The 18484-nt window shown below is 36.1% G+C and overlaps 2 protein-coding genes across 4 annotated transcripts in view; one reads left to right on the top strand and one right to left on the bottom strand.

Annotated features, from left to right (window-relative positions):
• LOC118270696 (neuropeptide F receptor) overlaps window positions 1-18484 on the top strand; it is a 137417-nt gene that overhangs the window by 34397 nt on the left and 84536 nt on the right. The gene's annotated exons all lie outside the window — the stretch shown is intronic.
• LOC126911344 (rho-related BTB domain-containing protein 1-like) lies at window positions 11367-18190 on the bottom strand. The gene is made up of 8 exons (XM_050698122.1): window positions 18038-18190; window positions 16587-16757; window positions 15794-15981; window positions 14532-14592; window positions 13438-13571; window positions 12788-12909; window positions 12117-12252; window positions 11367-11655 (listed from the first exon to the last, which is right to left on the bottom strand). Exons 1-7 carry the CDS (start codon window positions 18188-18190, stop codon window positions 12134-12136), a joined length of 948 nt encoding a protein of 315 aa, XP_050554079.1. The 3' UTR covers window positions 11367-11655; window positions 12117-12133.

Raw genomic sequence — 18484 nt, 5'->3', positions numbered from 1 at the left:
TTAGAGTGAGGTTACCGGAGGCCCAATTATCCCCCTTTCCAATCTCAAATTCGCCAACAACCCTTAAATTCCTAACACCCAAAAGCCAGCAACTCACTTGTAACGCCTCTGGTGTTTCAAGCGTCCATGGGCGGCGCCGATTGCTTACTATCAAGTAATCCATCTGCTCGTTCACCGCGACTTATACCATAAAAAACGCATCCATATTTTTTAACCGACTTCAAGAAAAGGAGGAGGTTCTCAATTCGACCGTATTTTTTTTTATGTATGTTAATCGATATCTCCGGCAGTTATAGACCGATTTGAGAAATTCTTTTTGTGTTTGAAAGAGTACGATGTCCGTGTGGTCCCATATAATTTTTTTTAAAGTCTGACCATAAATGTGGAAGATAATCCAGGGAACTCCTCAAAAATGAACAGAATGTGCTCTGCGTTTGAGTTTAAGTGATGTATATTAGCTTATCTTTCTGAGTAACCATACAATTCAGGACAAATAGTAGCATATCTGGTATAGAATGATGGGTAGCTTGATGTGCTGTCTGATTTACATGTGTATGTAGGTACCTAATCTGTTTTTGTTTGACAAATGCATATCTCTGGCAGTTATAGTACGATTTGAGAAATTCTTTTTGTATTTGAAAGAGTACGATGTCCGTGTGGTCCCATAAAATTGTTTTTAAAGTCTGACCATAAATGTGGAAGATAATCCAGGGAACTCCTTAAAAATGAGCAGAATGAGCTCCGCGTTTACGTTGAAGTGATGCATACTAGCTTATCTTTCTCAGTAGCCATAAAATTCAGGATAGATCGCAGCATATCTGGTATAGAATGATGGGTAGCTTGATGTGCTGTCTGAGTTACATGACTGTATACCTATGTGGGTATCTAATCTGTTTGTGTGTGTTGACAACTGACTATGTATGTAGCTTATGAACAGGTTACTGTTAGCTGTCGGCTCGGTAGATCATAAGTTAGGGTATCAGGTTAATATACATTTGAAAATAATGTAATTATGCGTCAATATGGATAGATATTAATATTATTCATTTACACGGCGCTGTCTCATATGAGCAACGCGTTTAATAGGTCGACCCATACTCAAATAAGTTATTCACTAAAAATCAAGAAATAAAAAACAATTTTAACAAAAAAAAAAACCGACTTCAAAAAATAAATATTCCAAAACAAATTAATATGCACTAAAAAGTAAAAGAAATAATTGCGTATTTTTCAACAACTTAATAGATCAACTAACTTTACTAACTCATCACACACATTATAATGTAAGTAGGTACAATTATTGTTATTTTTGGAGTCGGTGTCAGCCTAGGAAACGCCAACAACTAGCACGGCACGGGCACGGCACGAGCGGAGTGGTGGTTAAGTACCTACCTAAACCTATCTTAGTTGGCTGACACCGACTCCAGAAATAACAATAATTGTACCTACTTACATTATAATGTGTGTGATGAGTTAGTAAAGTTAGTTGATCTATTAAGTTGTTGAAAAATACGCAATTATTTCTTTTACTTTTAGTGCATATTAATTTGTTTTGGAATATTTATTTTTTGAAGTCGGTTTTTTTTTTGTTAAAATTGTTTTTTTTTATTTTAACAAGTTTTCAAAAGTTCAAGGTAGTTAGCGCAACGCATTTTATGTACCTGGCATTTCGAATTTTCATCGTTAAAATTACGTACAAATTGGCCATTAAAAATTGGCCATCCGTTCAAGAGCCACATTGCCACATACAGACACACGAATAAAAATTGGCGTTATTAGTATTTATGACTTGTAATTAGTACCTCTCTTTCAAACAAAAAAAAAGTGCGAGTAATGGCTTCACAATAATGGTTCGCTAATAAATTACACAGCTGATTTAGTACGAGCGTTAGCAATGAAATTCACTAAAATATTTAGTGCGGCGGTTGTTCTAGGATTAACGAGAAGTAATAAAGGCTGAGTGTTAGGTCAAAACACACAAACAAGTACGGCTTCGGTTCCGACACGGCGTGGTTTGGAATTGTGGCTACCGCTAGCTGCCAACGTGCTTACGGCGCGCCGACTGCGAGCTGTAAGCGAGCGATGCGACGATGTTTCACTTGCGCCTGGCGGGCGGCTCGCTGTCGACGAGCAGTAAGCACACGGCCTGCGTGCTTCCACATTAAGCACATTAAAATTACCGAGATTCGACTGTATAGGTATAAAAAAAAATGTAGTAAAAGTAGCTAATAAGCCACTTAGATTTTGTTAACAAGAGAAAGAGTCTTAATGAAATCAGTTTTTAGCATTTTAGACTCTGTATTATACAACTACATACATACATATCGTCACGCCTTTAATCCCCGAAGGGGTATGCAGAGGTGCACATTATGGCACGTAATGCCACTGTGTACACCCACTTTTCACAATTTATGTTGTAAGTCCCAGGTGGTGAGCCTATTGCCATATACCGGGCACATTTCCAGACTCCGTGCTACCACTGAGAAATTTTTGAAAAACCGAAAAAACCCAGTAATACTTCGCTCGACCCGGGAAACGAACCGAGGCCCCTTGCGCGGCAGTCGCACTTGCAACCACTCTGCAAACAACTGTAAAGTCAAAATCACAAAATACAAATTCAAAGTTTATTTAAACTGGATATAAAACTCAGACCTTTACTCCGTTAATAAAAAATACTAATAAATCTATAGGTACTCTAGGTTTCTTACTGTAGTTCTTCCTAGGGTCTCGATATTGGTTTTACTGCAGGCATTTGAATACTCGTATCATCTCAGATTCAACAGCTGGTGTTCAAGGTTCATCTTTTTTGCGCTTAGAAAATATTCATTTTTAGGGTTTGTCGATATTAAGATTAAAAAAGAAGGTCTTCGTCGTTATACTACATATTTTGTTGTTATTTCTATAATACTTTAACTTTTTTGGTTTAAACATGTTTTTATAAGAGTTTGTATTTTGTAAACTTTATTTTCTATATGAAAGTCTTTTTGAGTTGCAGTAAGAACATTACTAATTTTAATACTATTAATTACTGCCATCGCAAAAAAATATCCAAACTTTATCCAACGCATGTGATGACACATTCGAGAAAAGCTCCAACAGTTTCAAGTCACACCGGGACTCTTATCCACCACCATAACTTTATAATTTAGTACATCTCCCAACAGTTATTATATAACGCAACGCCTACTAATATTCCAATCTTATTCCTCGTCTTAATTTGACTTTGTCTATCTCCCAAATTCAAACACTAATTTCATTAACAATTTCATCACAGAACATTATTTTCGGTAACTTCAATTTTCTTGTTCACGCGGCCCAGCTTAAGGCGTCACTCAGATTATTTAAAACATCAAAGACCAACAAGTTTGTTTGTTACGAGAAAATGATTCAATTTGTTCCTTGCCTAAGCATCTGTGAGAATCTATTTGAGAAAATAAATTCTAATAAGTTCTCGTGAATGAGATATTTAATTCAATAACCGAATTGTTTGTAAAAGGTGAATTGACGAAGTAATTTTTGTTTAGTGGATTTTGTGGATCATATATTTTTGGAAATTCGTATATTGATGGACAGTTTTTCTAACGATTGTTTTATGGTTGAAGGTGCTTTTCAACCAGAGATGTGCTATGCTGCTACGTTGCAGTGGATGCGTTTGGCATCCACCAATCATATTCATTGGTACATACAGCTTAGCACTGGTAGAAATGGATTGAACTCAGATATGTTTCCATATGGAAATATGCGTGCCATGGATGTGTGTTATACGGCTTCCCTACTGTCGAGACATCGTATACTAGAGCTGTGCATTCCTCGCACAATTACATAGCTTAATATCAATTGAACAATCACACGATTTCACAGCTTAGCTATGTGGAAAAGCACCCTAAGGGTTTTTACTTCATTTTAAAAGTAATACAGACCGAGCCTGTAGCCAAAATTACTGAAGAAATTAATAGTGAAAACTAAACTGTATATGGGATTGCGTCAATTTTGAAAGTTCTCAGTATCATCCGCACAAATTTTGATTTAATGACACTTAGCTTCAGGCTCTTTTCTGTAAGAAGATCCGTATAATATCTATTAACGTTTTTCTTTTCTCAGTATTATGGAATTATGCTCATATTTTATATAAAGTAAATTATCTAGAAACATAGTCCAACCTGAGACCACGTCTTCCTACGCGCTTCTACAATACACCTTCTCAGTATCATTTTTTGCCGCTAGCGTTTTTCCTAAAGTGTAGTTTCTTGATTGGATAATAATATCATTATGTCCATTGTGGGTAAAAGAACACTTTTTAGTTAGATTTGGTAAAATAGTGGTCTAATACTAATAGAGATAAAATTAGTCCTCTTATTTATTAGATCACCCTTAAAATAATGAACTCTCATTAGATTTGTAATCAATACAACGAACCTTGAAAATTTAAAAAAATAAAGACGGCACGGTTGACGCGGTGGATGGGCAACCGGCTTCTGTGCAATGTGTTCCTGCATGAAGCAACTCTGTGTGACTCCCAAATTGTTGTTTGGGGTGTGGGTGTTATGTGTATGTGAACTTGTATGTTTGTAAACTCACCCACAACACAGGAGAAATCCGTAGTATGGGGCAACGTTAATAAGAAAATTACCACCTGTTATGCAATCAACCAGAGAAATCCAGCAGAGTCAATATGATGGAAGTGTAAAACCGTCAGGATCTGAAACCTTCTTCACACCATCCACATTCATCAACATCTTTAAATACTGACTGAGAGACTTCAGAACACCTTACATAGTTACATTACACAATAAAATGAATTTTCCACGAACAATTTCATATTTGAACACCACAAAGAATGTTCTGGAGACCGAAATTTTTATCTTTTTTTCCTTTGTATAATTTCTCGGAGCAGAGAAACCTTTCTCGCACCATTTACCGTATAGGCAGACATTTTTCTATATTCTAGTCGTGGAGCGTAATAATTTCCAACTTAGCGAAAAAAGAGATTACCCAGTCACTCAACTACCTACCTATTCGCTGACGACAGAATCCGGGCGGTTTTCTAACAAATATTTCACGAGACGTGTTACCCACATTTCGTCGGCGAAATCTTGTAATTTATAAACGTGAGATTTTATGGGATAAGGTTGATGAATAAGGAGATGGATTACCTGATGGTATGCAAATGGTGTCTTCTATGAATAGTAGTGAACACCAGTGCGATGTTGGCTTTCTTGGGGTTAGGGATTTGAGCATTACACGGTTGGAATGGTGGCTAGGCAACCAGCTGCCGTGCAACGGATAGCGGGTTTGATTCCCGCACGGTGTAAATCTTTGTGTCATCCAGAATGTGTATGTAAAATTGTGTGTTTGAATATATTATACAAACATACAATTTCACCAAAATAAAACTGAGAAAGAACTTAGTGTGTGCAAAAAAAAAAAAAACATACCGGCCCAATTGAAATCTCCTCCTTTTTGGGAAGTCGGTTAGAAAATGAGAGAATATTTGGGCCTCCGTTAACTTCACTCACATAACAAAACACAATACAAGTATTCCGTAAGGCCATGGCATCACTTCAGTCGAACCTGCCCATTCGTTCCAAAGCATGACAGCTCTCCCACAACTTATTCGCGGACGACAGAAATCGAGCGGTTTTCTCACAGATACACATACATACGTGTATTTTACAAGACGTGTTTCATTTCGTTGAGCCGTCGCGTCGTCGTCTCGTAATTTGTAAACGTGATAATGTTAGTACTCAGCCGTGATAATGTTAGTTCTCAGTTTATATGTCTTTGCTAAATTATGTTTGTACTTTATATACACTGGTGAGAACTTGTCCTTGAGATTTTTTTTGAAGAAAATTATTGAGTGTTTGAAAGCGTAGTGTAGTGTACTGGTGAAAAAGATTTTGTGTCTTCATTTTTTTTTAAGTAGTTTCATATCTTTTTTGGAGACTAATATCTATATATTATGTAGTCTTAATTAGTTTGTTCTCTTAAAATAATTATTGAACACGAAGTTTTAAATTAGGTTCTGGAGTCCAGCAATAAAAGCCGTATTATTTGCAATTTGGAATCAAGTTATTTACTAAAAAGTCGGTGGTATTATGGAACCAATACGACGTTCAAACTTTCAAGAAAAGAGTGTATTCCTTTTTAAAAGGTCGGTGACACACCTGTGCTTCCACTGGTGTTGCAAGTGTCCATGGGTGGCGCTGATCGCTTACCATCAGGTGATACAACTGATTGTTTGCCCCCTAATCCAAAAAAAAAATACAAATAATGTCAAAACTTAAATAGAGGCGTTAAAAAACCATTTTAATCTGGTCGTTAGCCAAAAAAACTTTTTTAGAAAAACGTCAAACAGTTATTGTAGGTACACATACATAGCCGCTAATATAAAATGGAACGTGTCCGAAATGGTTATTTTTATTGGAAAAAATTTAAATACGAGGGTTAAAAAATCAAAAAGGGATTTTGTGAGAGTGGTATAAAATGAAAGGATTAGCGAAATGTAAGCGTGACAACCTACACATCAGACTTGATTAACCAGTGTAAACTGACCGTCGAGTAGGTGGAAAGATCGTACAAAGCGAGGCCATGGTAAACTGGTTTAGTATAGCTTGATGTGTTGCGTATATGTATATGTACGTAAAATGTCTCTGGATTACATCACACTGGTTTTAACAAATCACGAGTGTTTTGTAACGTTGTATTTTTTAAATTTCATTGTTTTTTACTAAAACTCGCTTTTATACGTTTTCGTTCATTTGGGCATGGGAAGGTACTTTATTTAAAATTAGGAATGTTATTTTCATTTTTATTTCTCATCCAGACATCCAAACTGCTCTAAACACATAAATATTATTAAAAAAAATAGAAGCTTACTATCTAACCATTGTTTACGAAATCTTAGACTAACTCAACAACGGACGACATCTTTTCTTTGATTTTTTTTTACTTGGGAAAATTAATAGTTACACATTAGAAAATTATTTACTCTAAACTATCAAGAAGATCAAATCATAAAATAAACATATAACCAAAGACGTACTCCAATATCTTATTCGATATTTTTTAATATAATTGCCTACAAATAGATTTAAAAACAGATCTTATAATATCTAGCTGCCTCGTTGGTCGAGTGCTTAGAGGATAAAAGGCGCGATGATACATATATTATTTATATATCTTATAGCTAAATTCAGACATCGAAAACAAAATTACGTTTATTTGAAACTACATGTATTTTAAAACGCTGCCGAAATAAAAATCACCACTACCCACTTCATTATGTCACACCGAAGTGACATTTAATCTGTCAGAAAATAATAATGAAAATGACCAGTATATGTTGAGCCGCATGATAATGAAATGCCGTGACATTTGAAGTTTATCGCGTTTTATTTATGTTTATGAAATGTGTCTACTTATATTGGTATTCTGGTCGTTTGTTTATGAACTGTTTTGTTTGTTTATTTTTTTTTCAAAGCTAATCCTAGCTTTATCTGCTTGATCCGGAGCTGCGGATTACCTAGCGGGTTCGAGCTTTTTTCGGGATTTATTTATTTATTCGAGCTCCGGCTAATAAAGCAGGAATTGGAACAGGGTGGTTTTTAGTCAGTAAGAGTCTGACACTCCCTCAAGCCTCGCCCAAGGTGGGAGAAGTCATTGGATGATGTACCCACAATAAAAAAGTTTTATCTGCTACTGTTGATGATAGTCAAACACATGTATGTTTATCCAGTGATACACAAAGTTTAAGCTTTTTGAGTTATGCAAAATATCTATCTAAACTAATTTTGCTCAATTTTTTTTGACCTTTTTGTTGAATGAGCTTTAAAACAGTAAACACAAATATACGCACAAAACTCAATTTAAATCTCGCATAAAACACAATTAATATTCAAATACTCACTTTTATCAATAGGCAACAAAAGAAAATTAGCATTTCGTAATTCATTTTTCATTATTCTGCTAAAAAAATCTACCAAGAATTTATGATCGAAACGTTAATTCAAAATTATTGATAATATTTTGATGAAACTGGACGTAAACACTCGTTTTATATATCAAACAAATGATGATAGACAACCCAATCAAAATATCAAAATAAAGCTATAAAAATACACAGTCGATGAGGTTTTGAAGAAAAACAACTTCTATTTGTATCTACACAAATCGCATTTTGCTTTGATTAACTGTCATTTGTTGTTACCTTATTTTTGTTTGTAAATAGAACAATTTATATTTTTAGTTGATCAAATCTGAATGAATTTTATTGGATCAAATGAAATTATTAGTAGTAGATTCCACAATAGATCCACAAAGCCCTTACCATATAATACAACATATTATATTCTATATTAAATATATATATATACATATAACTCGAACGTGCAAACATTGCGTTTGCAAAAATATAATGTAAATGTGTTTTATGTATGTGTGCAATAAAGTATAAAATAAATAAATGAAGGTTTGTATGAAACTTTGTCAATTTTGAACCGATCAGGCTGAGGCTTTGCATGAATAAAGCTACTATTTTGATAAATTCCATTAATAATAACACTTCATTACGCAAGCGAAGCCACGGTCGAAACTAGTACATAATATAGAAACAACAATAATCATTTCGACAGTCAAAACCCCTCAAATAACTTTTAGAATAAAAATAAAGTTACAAAAAGAGTCAAATGTTCTGTCAGCACTGAAATTGGTAAACAAATATATTTCAAACTGGGACAGGTTTACATAAAACCTATCTACTCGCCGAACACTCGTTTGCTCATATAAACTCTACACTGTAGTGGCCGTAACTGACACACAAACTACACTTTAACAGGTAAAAATCACGAAATACCGAAATAGTCCTCAATCACACTGATGTATGGCAAATAAAATGCTTGGAATAAAATCACAGGGATATAGGGACTTTAAAAACGTCAACGTAAAATTGACTTTCAATGTATCTGTCAGTGAATGTAGGTGTTTGTTCCAAATTGTACCTATATAATTCGAGATAAATGTCGTTTTTAGGTTTTTGTCGGTAGTGACATTTTGTAAATGGTTTCTGGTCTGCTTGAAATGTTGGTTTTATTTTTTAAATAGTGATTAATAGTTATCCGAATTTACTTCAGTATTTATGTCCTTTGATATGAGCGGGACTTGCCGCAAACGTAATGGTGGGTCAAAGCCTGTCGGGTGTCGTGATTTTGCAAGGGCAATCCAGGTTACGGCCATAAGCAGTGGAGGAACACCGCGGTGGGTTTAGCTGGTACTAGTCCGGCACGCCCCTTTTTCGTCCTCACGACGCGGGAAATCAATGAGCATTTCCATCGCATTAAAAAAAGTATCTATGTCCTTAAGATACGACCGAAAGTTACAAAATGAAGATGTTCCATAAAACACCAATCTCCAAAAGTACAAAGATTGATTGAAGAATTTTCCATAAAACATAAAATGTTTTAACAACGCTTCACCAGCTCCTATCAAACTGCAATAACCATCTTTGAAGCAACAAAATTACTTTTGAATAACAACATACTAATTTATAGCGTTCATAACCGTAAGCTGGGCATTTATCCCATAGAATAGGCTTTAGGGAACAGCGGGTGCACTTTACACCCCTCCTAAATCCTTTGGGAATTGCTATAAAATACCCAGTCATTTTACGAGCGATACGTCTGCATCTAATAAATTCAAAGTTCCGAATGTTCTTTTAACGTTACGCTACGGTGTGATAGGCGGATTTATGTGTCCATACTGCTGTTCACATTTGTTTTTATGTTTTGTTTTTTTTTATTTCTGTTTGTGTGTATCTTAAACTATACGTGTTTGAAGCCACATAATAGCAGATTTTTTACAGATTCACTTAAAATTTCTCTCATTCAAAACGTAGTTTTACTACTGTATGTGAAATGAAACTTTTAATTTAAAGTGAGAAGAATTGAAAACGTATAATATAGTTAAATATCTAACGTCCGAATACTGAAATTTTAAGTTGTTCAGTCTATTTTTGACATTTTACAAATAATTTGTAGTGATAGGAGTAACGTTTGAGTATTTGAACATAAAAATTGAAAACAATTTTGTAGACCTTACAAAAGTAAATTTGGTTTTAGTTAAACCACAGTTTTGAATAAGAGTATTTTAGGGACAGCAACACCAAACGCAGAAAAATATTCTTCTCTGGCAACCCCAATAAGAAATAGTAATTACCATCTTTCTGACACAAAATTCGTTCCAAAAAGACCCTAAACTTGATAAACTACAAGCACCAAGCTACGCTAATTTCAAAACTGCGCCCTTTTATGCTATTTTAAACCTTATTTCTTTGTGTTAACGACTCAAATCGTACAGGCGGTGTAGAAAAATATACATTTTGAGTTACAAATTATATGAAATATTTTTGAAAATTAATTCTAAGCGTACAATTAATACATAAATCCTTATACTTATAAGATGGTACACAAAGTAATTACTTAAACATTAACAAAGCCATAGTGAACTTTTAGAAACTACTTTTAGAAAACTGCTACAAATAAAAAAAGTAAAACAGTGTAAACGAGATCTTAAAGTCTAAGAGTTTGAGCCTAAATTCGCTTAACTTAGCCGCGAACGCAACTCAATTTATAATAATGGAAAATAGACTAAAACTATTCTTAATAAGGTCGAATTTCGCTCTGCGCTTAGTGACCGTATTCTGAGGCTGGTGTTTTACTTTCTTAGAAATAATGTTATACTATAAGAAATATAGTTTAAAAATGATTCCAATACATACTATAATAAAAAAGTTTCCACTACATAATAATATATAACGATTAAATAATCAAAAAAGAAGAAAAGTAGTATATTGTATAGTTATACATATATAAACCAAAAACTTTACCCAACAAACATTGTTCTCAAACCCTTTCATAATTGACTTCTGACCATCATTTAATTTAGCGCAAATGTTTTATCTTTGCGCAACGCCATAAAACTTTGCGCAAACAAGTGTGTGCATTATACAGTCGACTCGAAATTATTCAAACCTCTCTAATTCTCCCCCTCTCTATTCAACGTTATCACGAGGTTCCTAGGAAATCTATATTTCGAACTAACACTAACAATAAAATAGATTTTTAGTTTTCATTCCCCTTATAGATGTATTTTCAGCATGCGGTGTGCAGCTTAACTTATGGTTAGTGTAGCATTTGGGATTTCCGCGTAGTAAACGCCTGATTCTATTTTATATATTTTGAACTAAATCAATATATTTTTATGTACTTGGAAATTCGAACGAAAAAAAAAATTGCTACGTATTCAAATAATCATATCGGCGTCAAACACTCGATAATTCGAAGTTGCAGAGAGAAAAGGACAGAAAGATATCAGAATTTGCAGAGGTAACTAAGAAGTAACCTAAATTATGAGGCAAATTCAAATTCTGGACTATCAGAGTCGACTGTACTTGCGCAAATCACGAGATGTCAGAACACCAGCCTCCCTCGATCGGAGCCGTGTATTACATTATTACATAATAGTTCCATAATATATATTAGTGCAACGACAAGTATTCTAGTGAGCAGTGTTTAAGTGTAGACGTGGAAAAGTATCAGTATAGTCAGTATTGTGCTCATGAAGCACATTGATACTGGCAGGAGCACCGCAAACCGGAGAGACCTGGAAGTAATTTGATAAGGATTTGAAAATTATTTAGTAGTCGTAACAATTGGCGGTTTATTGTCTCTACCTACCCCCATGGGAGACAGGCGTGAAGTTATGTATGTATGTATGTTGAAAATTATATTATTATCATTTATAAGCTCTTGTATGAATTACAACTAAAAATGAAAAATTACGTGAGGTACAAAATTATTTGTGTTTTCGGCTTATGCTCTATTTTGATGAGGTTAGGTAGGTAGTTAGCTGCGCATAAATGTGATTTGAAGCATGGGGTCACCTCGTCAAAGAGACAATAATTTAGTCGAATATTGTCGAAAATTTTACTAGTGTAACTTCTGTGCTGGGCCGTTTAATAGTTACTAAAGTAATCAATAAAGTGTCTCTGAGTACGGCCAGTAAGTGCGTGTTAGTGTCAAAGAGTGTACAAGGCTGTGAATAAGGTAATATTTAGTAATTACCTCCAGTAGGGCAGGTGTCAGAGCGGCGGCGCGTCCTGTGTGCCCCCCGCGGCCCCCGCTCCCCCCGCGTCCCCCGCGCGACACAGCGCCGTCGTCACGTCCGCGCCGCCCGCCTCGCTGGCACGCCGGACCTTGCCTACACAACATATGACATTTATATATTTTTTATCATTTTCATCCAATCACATTAGACTCTTGCTGACGTAAAACCACTCCCGATCTTAAACCTGCTGTTTGAGCCGAAGCCCTTTAAACTGTTAGGTGTTCCGCAGCCCCGGATATTTAAAGCCTAGACATGCAATTCCCCATCCTCAATCCTCAAATACCCCATATTCCCAATACCCCCACTCCCCAATCCCTAAAAGGCAACGCTCTGTAACTCTTCTGGTGTTGTGGGGGTCCTTGAGTGGGTGCCAATGGACTACCGCAAGAGGTTCAAAAAATGATAGTTTCACTCTTGCACCATCGCTATTTACCATCAAGTGATCCGTCTGCTCTATGCCTTCCTGTACTATAAAGAAAAACTGCACTAAAACATAGTGATTATTATATTCTCTTTGCATTAGACCTCCGAGAACAACGCAAGCATTGTAGCAGTTTGTATCTACTGTATATTTTTGATAAAAAAATATTGTGAGAATAAAAGAGAGTTTCATAAAACATGTACTTACTAGAAAAACATAGGCAGCCAGTCTGTTGATTGGCTTGCAGAGAAGTGGTGGGCCGTAGCTCCTTCTGTTCTTTACTCTGCTCGTTCACACACTTCTGATAGTAGTCGTACTCTTTCACGTACCTTTAAAATAGAACAGTGCCCTTAGTACGAGTATGCTTTAGGTTTAACGAAATCAAAACGAGAGCGCGTTCGACGCTCTGATTGGCCGGCTCTAATAAAGTCTCTCATTTCGATGTCGTTAAACGCAAAAGAAACTCACACTGAGCCCTTAGATGATGTAATTAATGAGTTTGTCGTTTTAAGTAGGATCGTGATAAATTATCCAGTCAACTCTTTGTAGTGTTTGGGACGTGCGTGTAACATAAACAATTATTATTAATATTTACTGTCAACAACATCAAAGAAAGACGATCCGTAGTTGCATCTTATTAAGTTTGTCCCGCCATCTCCTTCTGAGCCTGCTGAGACGTTTGTTGACCTTGAGTGGGCTCCACTCAGTTGAGAATTTTGCCCACCTCTCGCTTTTTTCTCTTCGCTTTGCTTTCTCTATCTTAAATGTTAAACGCAATAGGGTCACCGCTGACGCGGATGATTTGTCTACAACAGTGTAGTATCAGCAGTTGAAGGACTCAATAAGCAGTGTACTACCAGACGGGCGGCCACCGGTTGTCGGAGAGGTAGTCCCGGGAGGGCTGCGACAGATGCCTGGCGCGACACACGCGGTCGTACGCCCCGCACAGCCGCCACATGCACCAGTCCGCCAGGTTGTGCGCGTTGTGCAGCTGCAACGAAACATAAGCTTTCTTATTGAATCAATAAGGTTTATATTACAGTTTTGTATGGTCTCGGATTTTATACAATGTGATAGGGTTGGGACTTCTAACCCGTTAAGGCTGAGTACTACATCTAATTTTATGGACAAAAAAAATAATATGGGGGGTTGAACCCCTAATTGAAAATATTGAAAAATAGTGATTTTTTCGGTAAAAATAATTCACAAATGATTTTTTTTCTCACCAAAACATTATCAAACATATGAAAAAAGTCATGAATTAGTTAGCCAAGGTTATTAGCTACCGTTTGCCGTTTTTTTTGTTTCTACGACGCATACAACCTTTAATATCAAAAAAAGTAAAAAAAAAATTAAAATAGCCATAACTTTTAGGGGAGGGGATTCGACCCCTTCGACTCCCGACTTTGGTCGATAAAATTAGATGTAGAACTCAGCCTTAACGGTTTAGAAGTCTCAACCCTATCACATTGTATATACAACAGTTTCTTCTCTTCTAATAATATTTTTTGATTTATTTAGTTACAGGATCCATGACAGTTATTTATATCCCTGGAACGCGCCAGCCATTCGGTGTTTTCAGGGTTGTATCTACTATTCCTGGTTTATAGGAGTTGCAGTGGTTTGGGAGGTTGTGGTGGGGTAGTCCCAATAAAAAGATACAACGGACTTTCAAAATTATTACTCAAAAAAGGAAATTCTCACATTAGGACTGTCTTGTTTGGAACATTAATACACATCACATCTAATTCTTCCGGGTCCAGACACGGTAGAATTATTCCATACGCAAATCAAGTCGAGTAGTTACTTTGCAAGTACGCTAAGCATCCAATCAAACTTTGCGCACCCATTGCGTTAAAACTTATTTTGCGCAAGTGTTGCGCAACTGTTTTATTATTAAAATGTATCTAATATTTTATCATTAATTGATATACGTTTGCATATCACTCACCTTAACAGGCTCTAGGAGTGACAGTGCTATCTCAACAACTTGATCATCATCACCACATACTCTGCGAACAAGGAAGGAATCATTAATTACCCGACTGCGCCAGAAGGAGGGTTATGTTTTTCGAGAGTATGTATGTATATATGTATGTATGTATGTATGTATAATTGTTTGGCACGCCCTGCAGCCTAAACGGCTTGATGGATTTTGGCTTGAGAGGTGTCGTTGGATTCGTATTTACTGTGAGAGTGACACTGGATATATCAAAATATTTAAAAATCAAAATGGCGGATTTTTGGCCCCAAATTCGAATATTTCTCACTCTCTACCCTAAACGGCTTGATGGATTTTGACTTGAGAGGTGTCGTTAGATTCGTATTTACTGTGAGAGTGACACTGGATATATCAAAATAATAAAAAAACAAAATGGCGGATTTTTGGCGCCAAATTCGAATATTTCTCACTCTCTAGCCTGAACGACTTGATGGATTTCTGCTTGATAGGGGTCGTTTGATTCGTATTTACTGTGAGAGTGACACTAGATATATCAAAATATAAAAATAATAAAACTAAAATACCATAAAATAAAAAAGGTAATTTAAAAAACTAAAAAACCCGACTGCGTTTCTTTATAATATTTAAATGAAAAATCCCTAAAACAAGAAAGTCATCGTAAAATTGAAGCAGTCGGGACCCATTCTAAAAAGCCAGCCGTAAGTATGTGCCCTTACTAAGTTTTCATATTTAGAATGGGTCCCGACTGCTTCAATTTTACGATGACTTTCTTGTTTTAGGGATTTTTCATTTAAATATTATAAAGAAACGCAGTCGGGTTTTTTAGTTTTTAAATTACCTTTTTTATACACGTTTTGTTAGTAATTCAATTGATTTAAGAGAATACAAGTTGATAAAGTAAAAAAAAATATGCTTATAATGTGTATGTACTTGGAATCTTTAGAAGCATCCTTCGATATCGAATGGGCCGGCTCGACCACGACCTCACAGAAAACTGACGTGAATCAACGCTTGTGTTGTGTTTCATAGTGTAGGTGAGGTTACCCGAGACCCAATTACCCCCAATATTTCCAATCTATTCCCCAACAACCCTTAAATTCGCAACCCCCAAAAGGCTGGCAAGGCACTTGTAACGCCTCTGATGTTTCAGGTGTCCATGGGCGGCGGCGATAATCGCTTACCATCAAGTGATTCAGCTGCTAATTTATCCCCTAGTCCATAAAAAAGAAACATTATATCGTTTAACTCACCGATCTCTCTGCTGCAGTTGGTCTATGACCCTAGCCTCCACGAGATTGACGAGGCGGTTCATACACAGCCTGTTAGCTAGCTCCAACAGTTCTAAACACCGCAAGGGATCCACCGCTGGTATCTTATCGCTGTAGATGTAGCTTAGGAGAATGTGGAACGCGTACATTTTCACACCCGGGAACGATATCTGGGAAGAAAGTGTTATTTCAAAAATATGTAGGTATATGATTTCAAATATTGTAACTTTAAAAGCTATCAATACAAAAATTCGATGGTTTATTGAAGATGTTAAAACTTAAAGGCTAGATTTTGACGTTCGATTGACTATATTAACTCTGATGACTGTTTAGTCGTCATTAAGACATCAATAGTAGTAAAACAGGACAGATATTACTTTCGAAGTGTAGTAACAAACTAGAAAATAGAAATATTGTATCTCAAAATCAAATACATCGTGCAAAACATCCCATTGCGCAACTATTGCGCAAAATCTAATTTCAAATAATTCACATTCAAACCAGATAGTTGTATATACGGATACATATCGAATCGTACTAAAACAGTTTTTCATGGTCTCGCTTGTCCGCACATTCGACGGTCAGTTTATATTAAGTAATTATAATTATTGCTTTTTTTTGGAGTCAATTTTAACCACTTTAACTGTATAATGTATTGGCATAAGCTGTAAAATTATGCATGTTTTTCTAAATAAATAAATAAATAAATTAGTTTTGCATAGCTTGATGTATAGTCCTGTGTACAATAAACTTCTATACATAACAGTCTACTTACCACCCTAGACGTGCTTTCCCTGAAGTGTCCCTGAAACATGGCCTTCATGGGATCGCAGCGCGCCATGAGCACGGCGCGGTGCGCGAGGTGGATGCCGTCGTCCAGGTCGAACGTCACGTCCGCGAACAGGGCGCGCTCCACGTACATGTCGCGGAGACGACCGCCTAGAGGCTGGGGGTGAAACATGACGACAACTTTAAGTACTGGTTTAATTAAAGCACTAAAGTAAGTTTCTAGGTTCTAAGCCTAGCGGCGAACCGTACGGTTAACCGCTTCAAGCGGTTACTATAATATGCAACCGCAATACAACCGTGTTAGACGATACGAACTTAGACGGCCAACCGCTAGTGCGCAACCCCACGCACAGTAATTTTATGTTATAACTTAATAATACAGTAGAGTCCGTTTATAATGACATCGAAAGGAATTGACAAACACGTCATAATAAGCGGACGTCATACAAAGCGTTATGTATAAATGAAAATCTTTTTTATGTAAATATGTATGTATTAAGTATTTTAATACAGAAACATAGTATATTTGCATATGTGTAAGACCATATTAAATCAAAATCAAAATTGCACGTAATCAGCAGATTATTATAATAACACATCTGTAATTTTTGTCTGCTTTTGTTTCTTCATTTTATTGTAAAAACAGACTCTCACACTATTGTGTATAGAAGACATAGCTATGGTCAAATTATCATTTTCAATATTGCTGTGGACAAATCGTGATAATAATTCTGCAGCTTTTAATGCCTCTTCCGCGGTAGGTAATGGGGCTTCCTCAACTGTCTTCAACTGTCAATTACTCACTGAGATTCAAAACAAAAACTAGGCACGTGCCGAACGTCGTCGGGAATTAACGAACATTATTGAAGGTAAAGAATCGTGCCGGTCATTATAACCGGACATAATTTATTAAAAATGGGTCATATAAAGCGACATGTCACTGTAAGGGAAGTCATTATATCCGACTTTTTTATAAAGAATTTTATATGAAAACCAAACTTCGTCATGCAATTACGTTATAATAACCGGTTGGTCAATATAGGCGGAGTCATAATAAACGGATTCTTCTGTAATATTATAGATAGTCATATATGCCAATGACTTCATAGTCAAAAGTCTCGACCAACACCTGAGTAGGCTAACGTTAGATGCTTGGGTCAAGAGCCAGATGCAGAAAGCAGTAGGTACTTCAGGACACGGCGCGTATTGTCTGGAAATTCCTCTCTCTTGCACCCTGACCGCCGATAACATGGATTGGTCCCGTTACTGGTGGGTTAATGCTTTTTATATTTTTAAATGTTTATTTTTTTCTAATTAAGTAAATGTTTAAAAATGTACTAAACAAGTAAAATAAATAAATATTACTAATCTAATGTATTGTTATTCCTAGTTTGTTCTGGGATTTTATTCGACAGATCATTCAACGAATCGACTCACCGTATGAAACTGCAACATGAATCCCTTGTCGAACAGCAGATGTTGGTCCAGTATGAACTGGCTGAGTTTGGTGAGCTCGTGGAAGCCCAGCAGTTCCGCCGCCTGTCTGATCTCCTGCACAACGTAATATTGCCAGTCACCACATACTGCCATATAATAGTTACATGACAAACTCTAGCTAATGTTAACAAAATCCGACATTATTAAATACTTATGTTCTTGTGAATTTTGCTCATTTATTTTTATAAGGGACAAATTATTTTGGGCACTGATGGAGCCAGTAAGGTTAATGCCCGACTGGGGCTGTGAATGACCTAGCGGGTTACTGGAGCTTAGGCTCGAAATGAGGATAGAACGGGGTGGTATTTTGACATTCAGTCTGACACTCGCTCTCTCGCCTCACCCAAGATACCAAAAGTTATGTATATGTTTCCTTTCTAAAAAGAT

This window comes from Spodoptera frugiperda, chromosome 13 (assembly GCF_023101765.2).
Source record: "Spodoptera frugiperda isolate SF20-4 chromosome 13, AGI-APGP_CSIRO_Sfru_2.0, whole genome shotgun sequence".
NCBI lineage: Eukaryota > Metazoa > Arthropoda > Insecta > Lepidoptera > Noctuidae > Spodoptera > Spodoptera frugiperda.
This window is presented reverse-complemented; position numbering and strand designations above follow the sequence as displayed.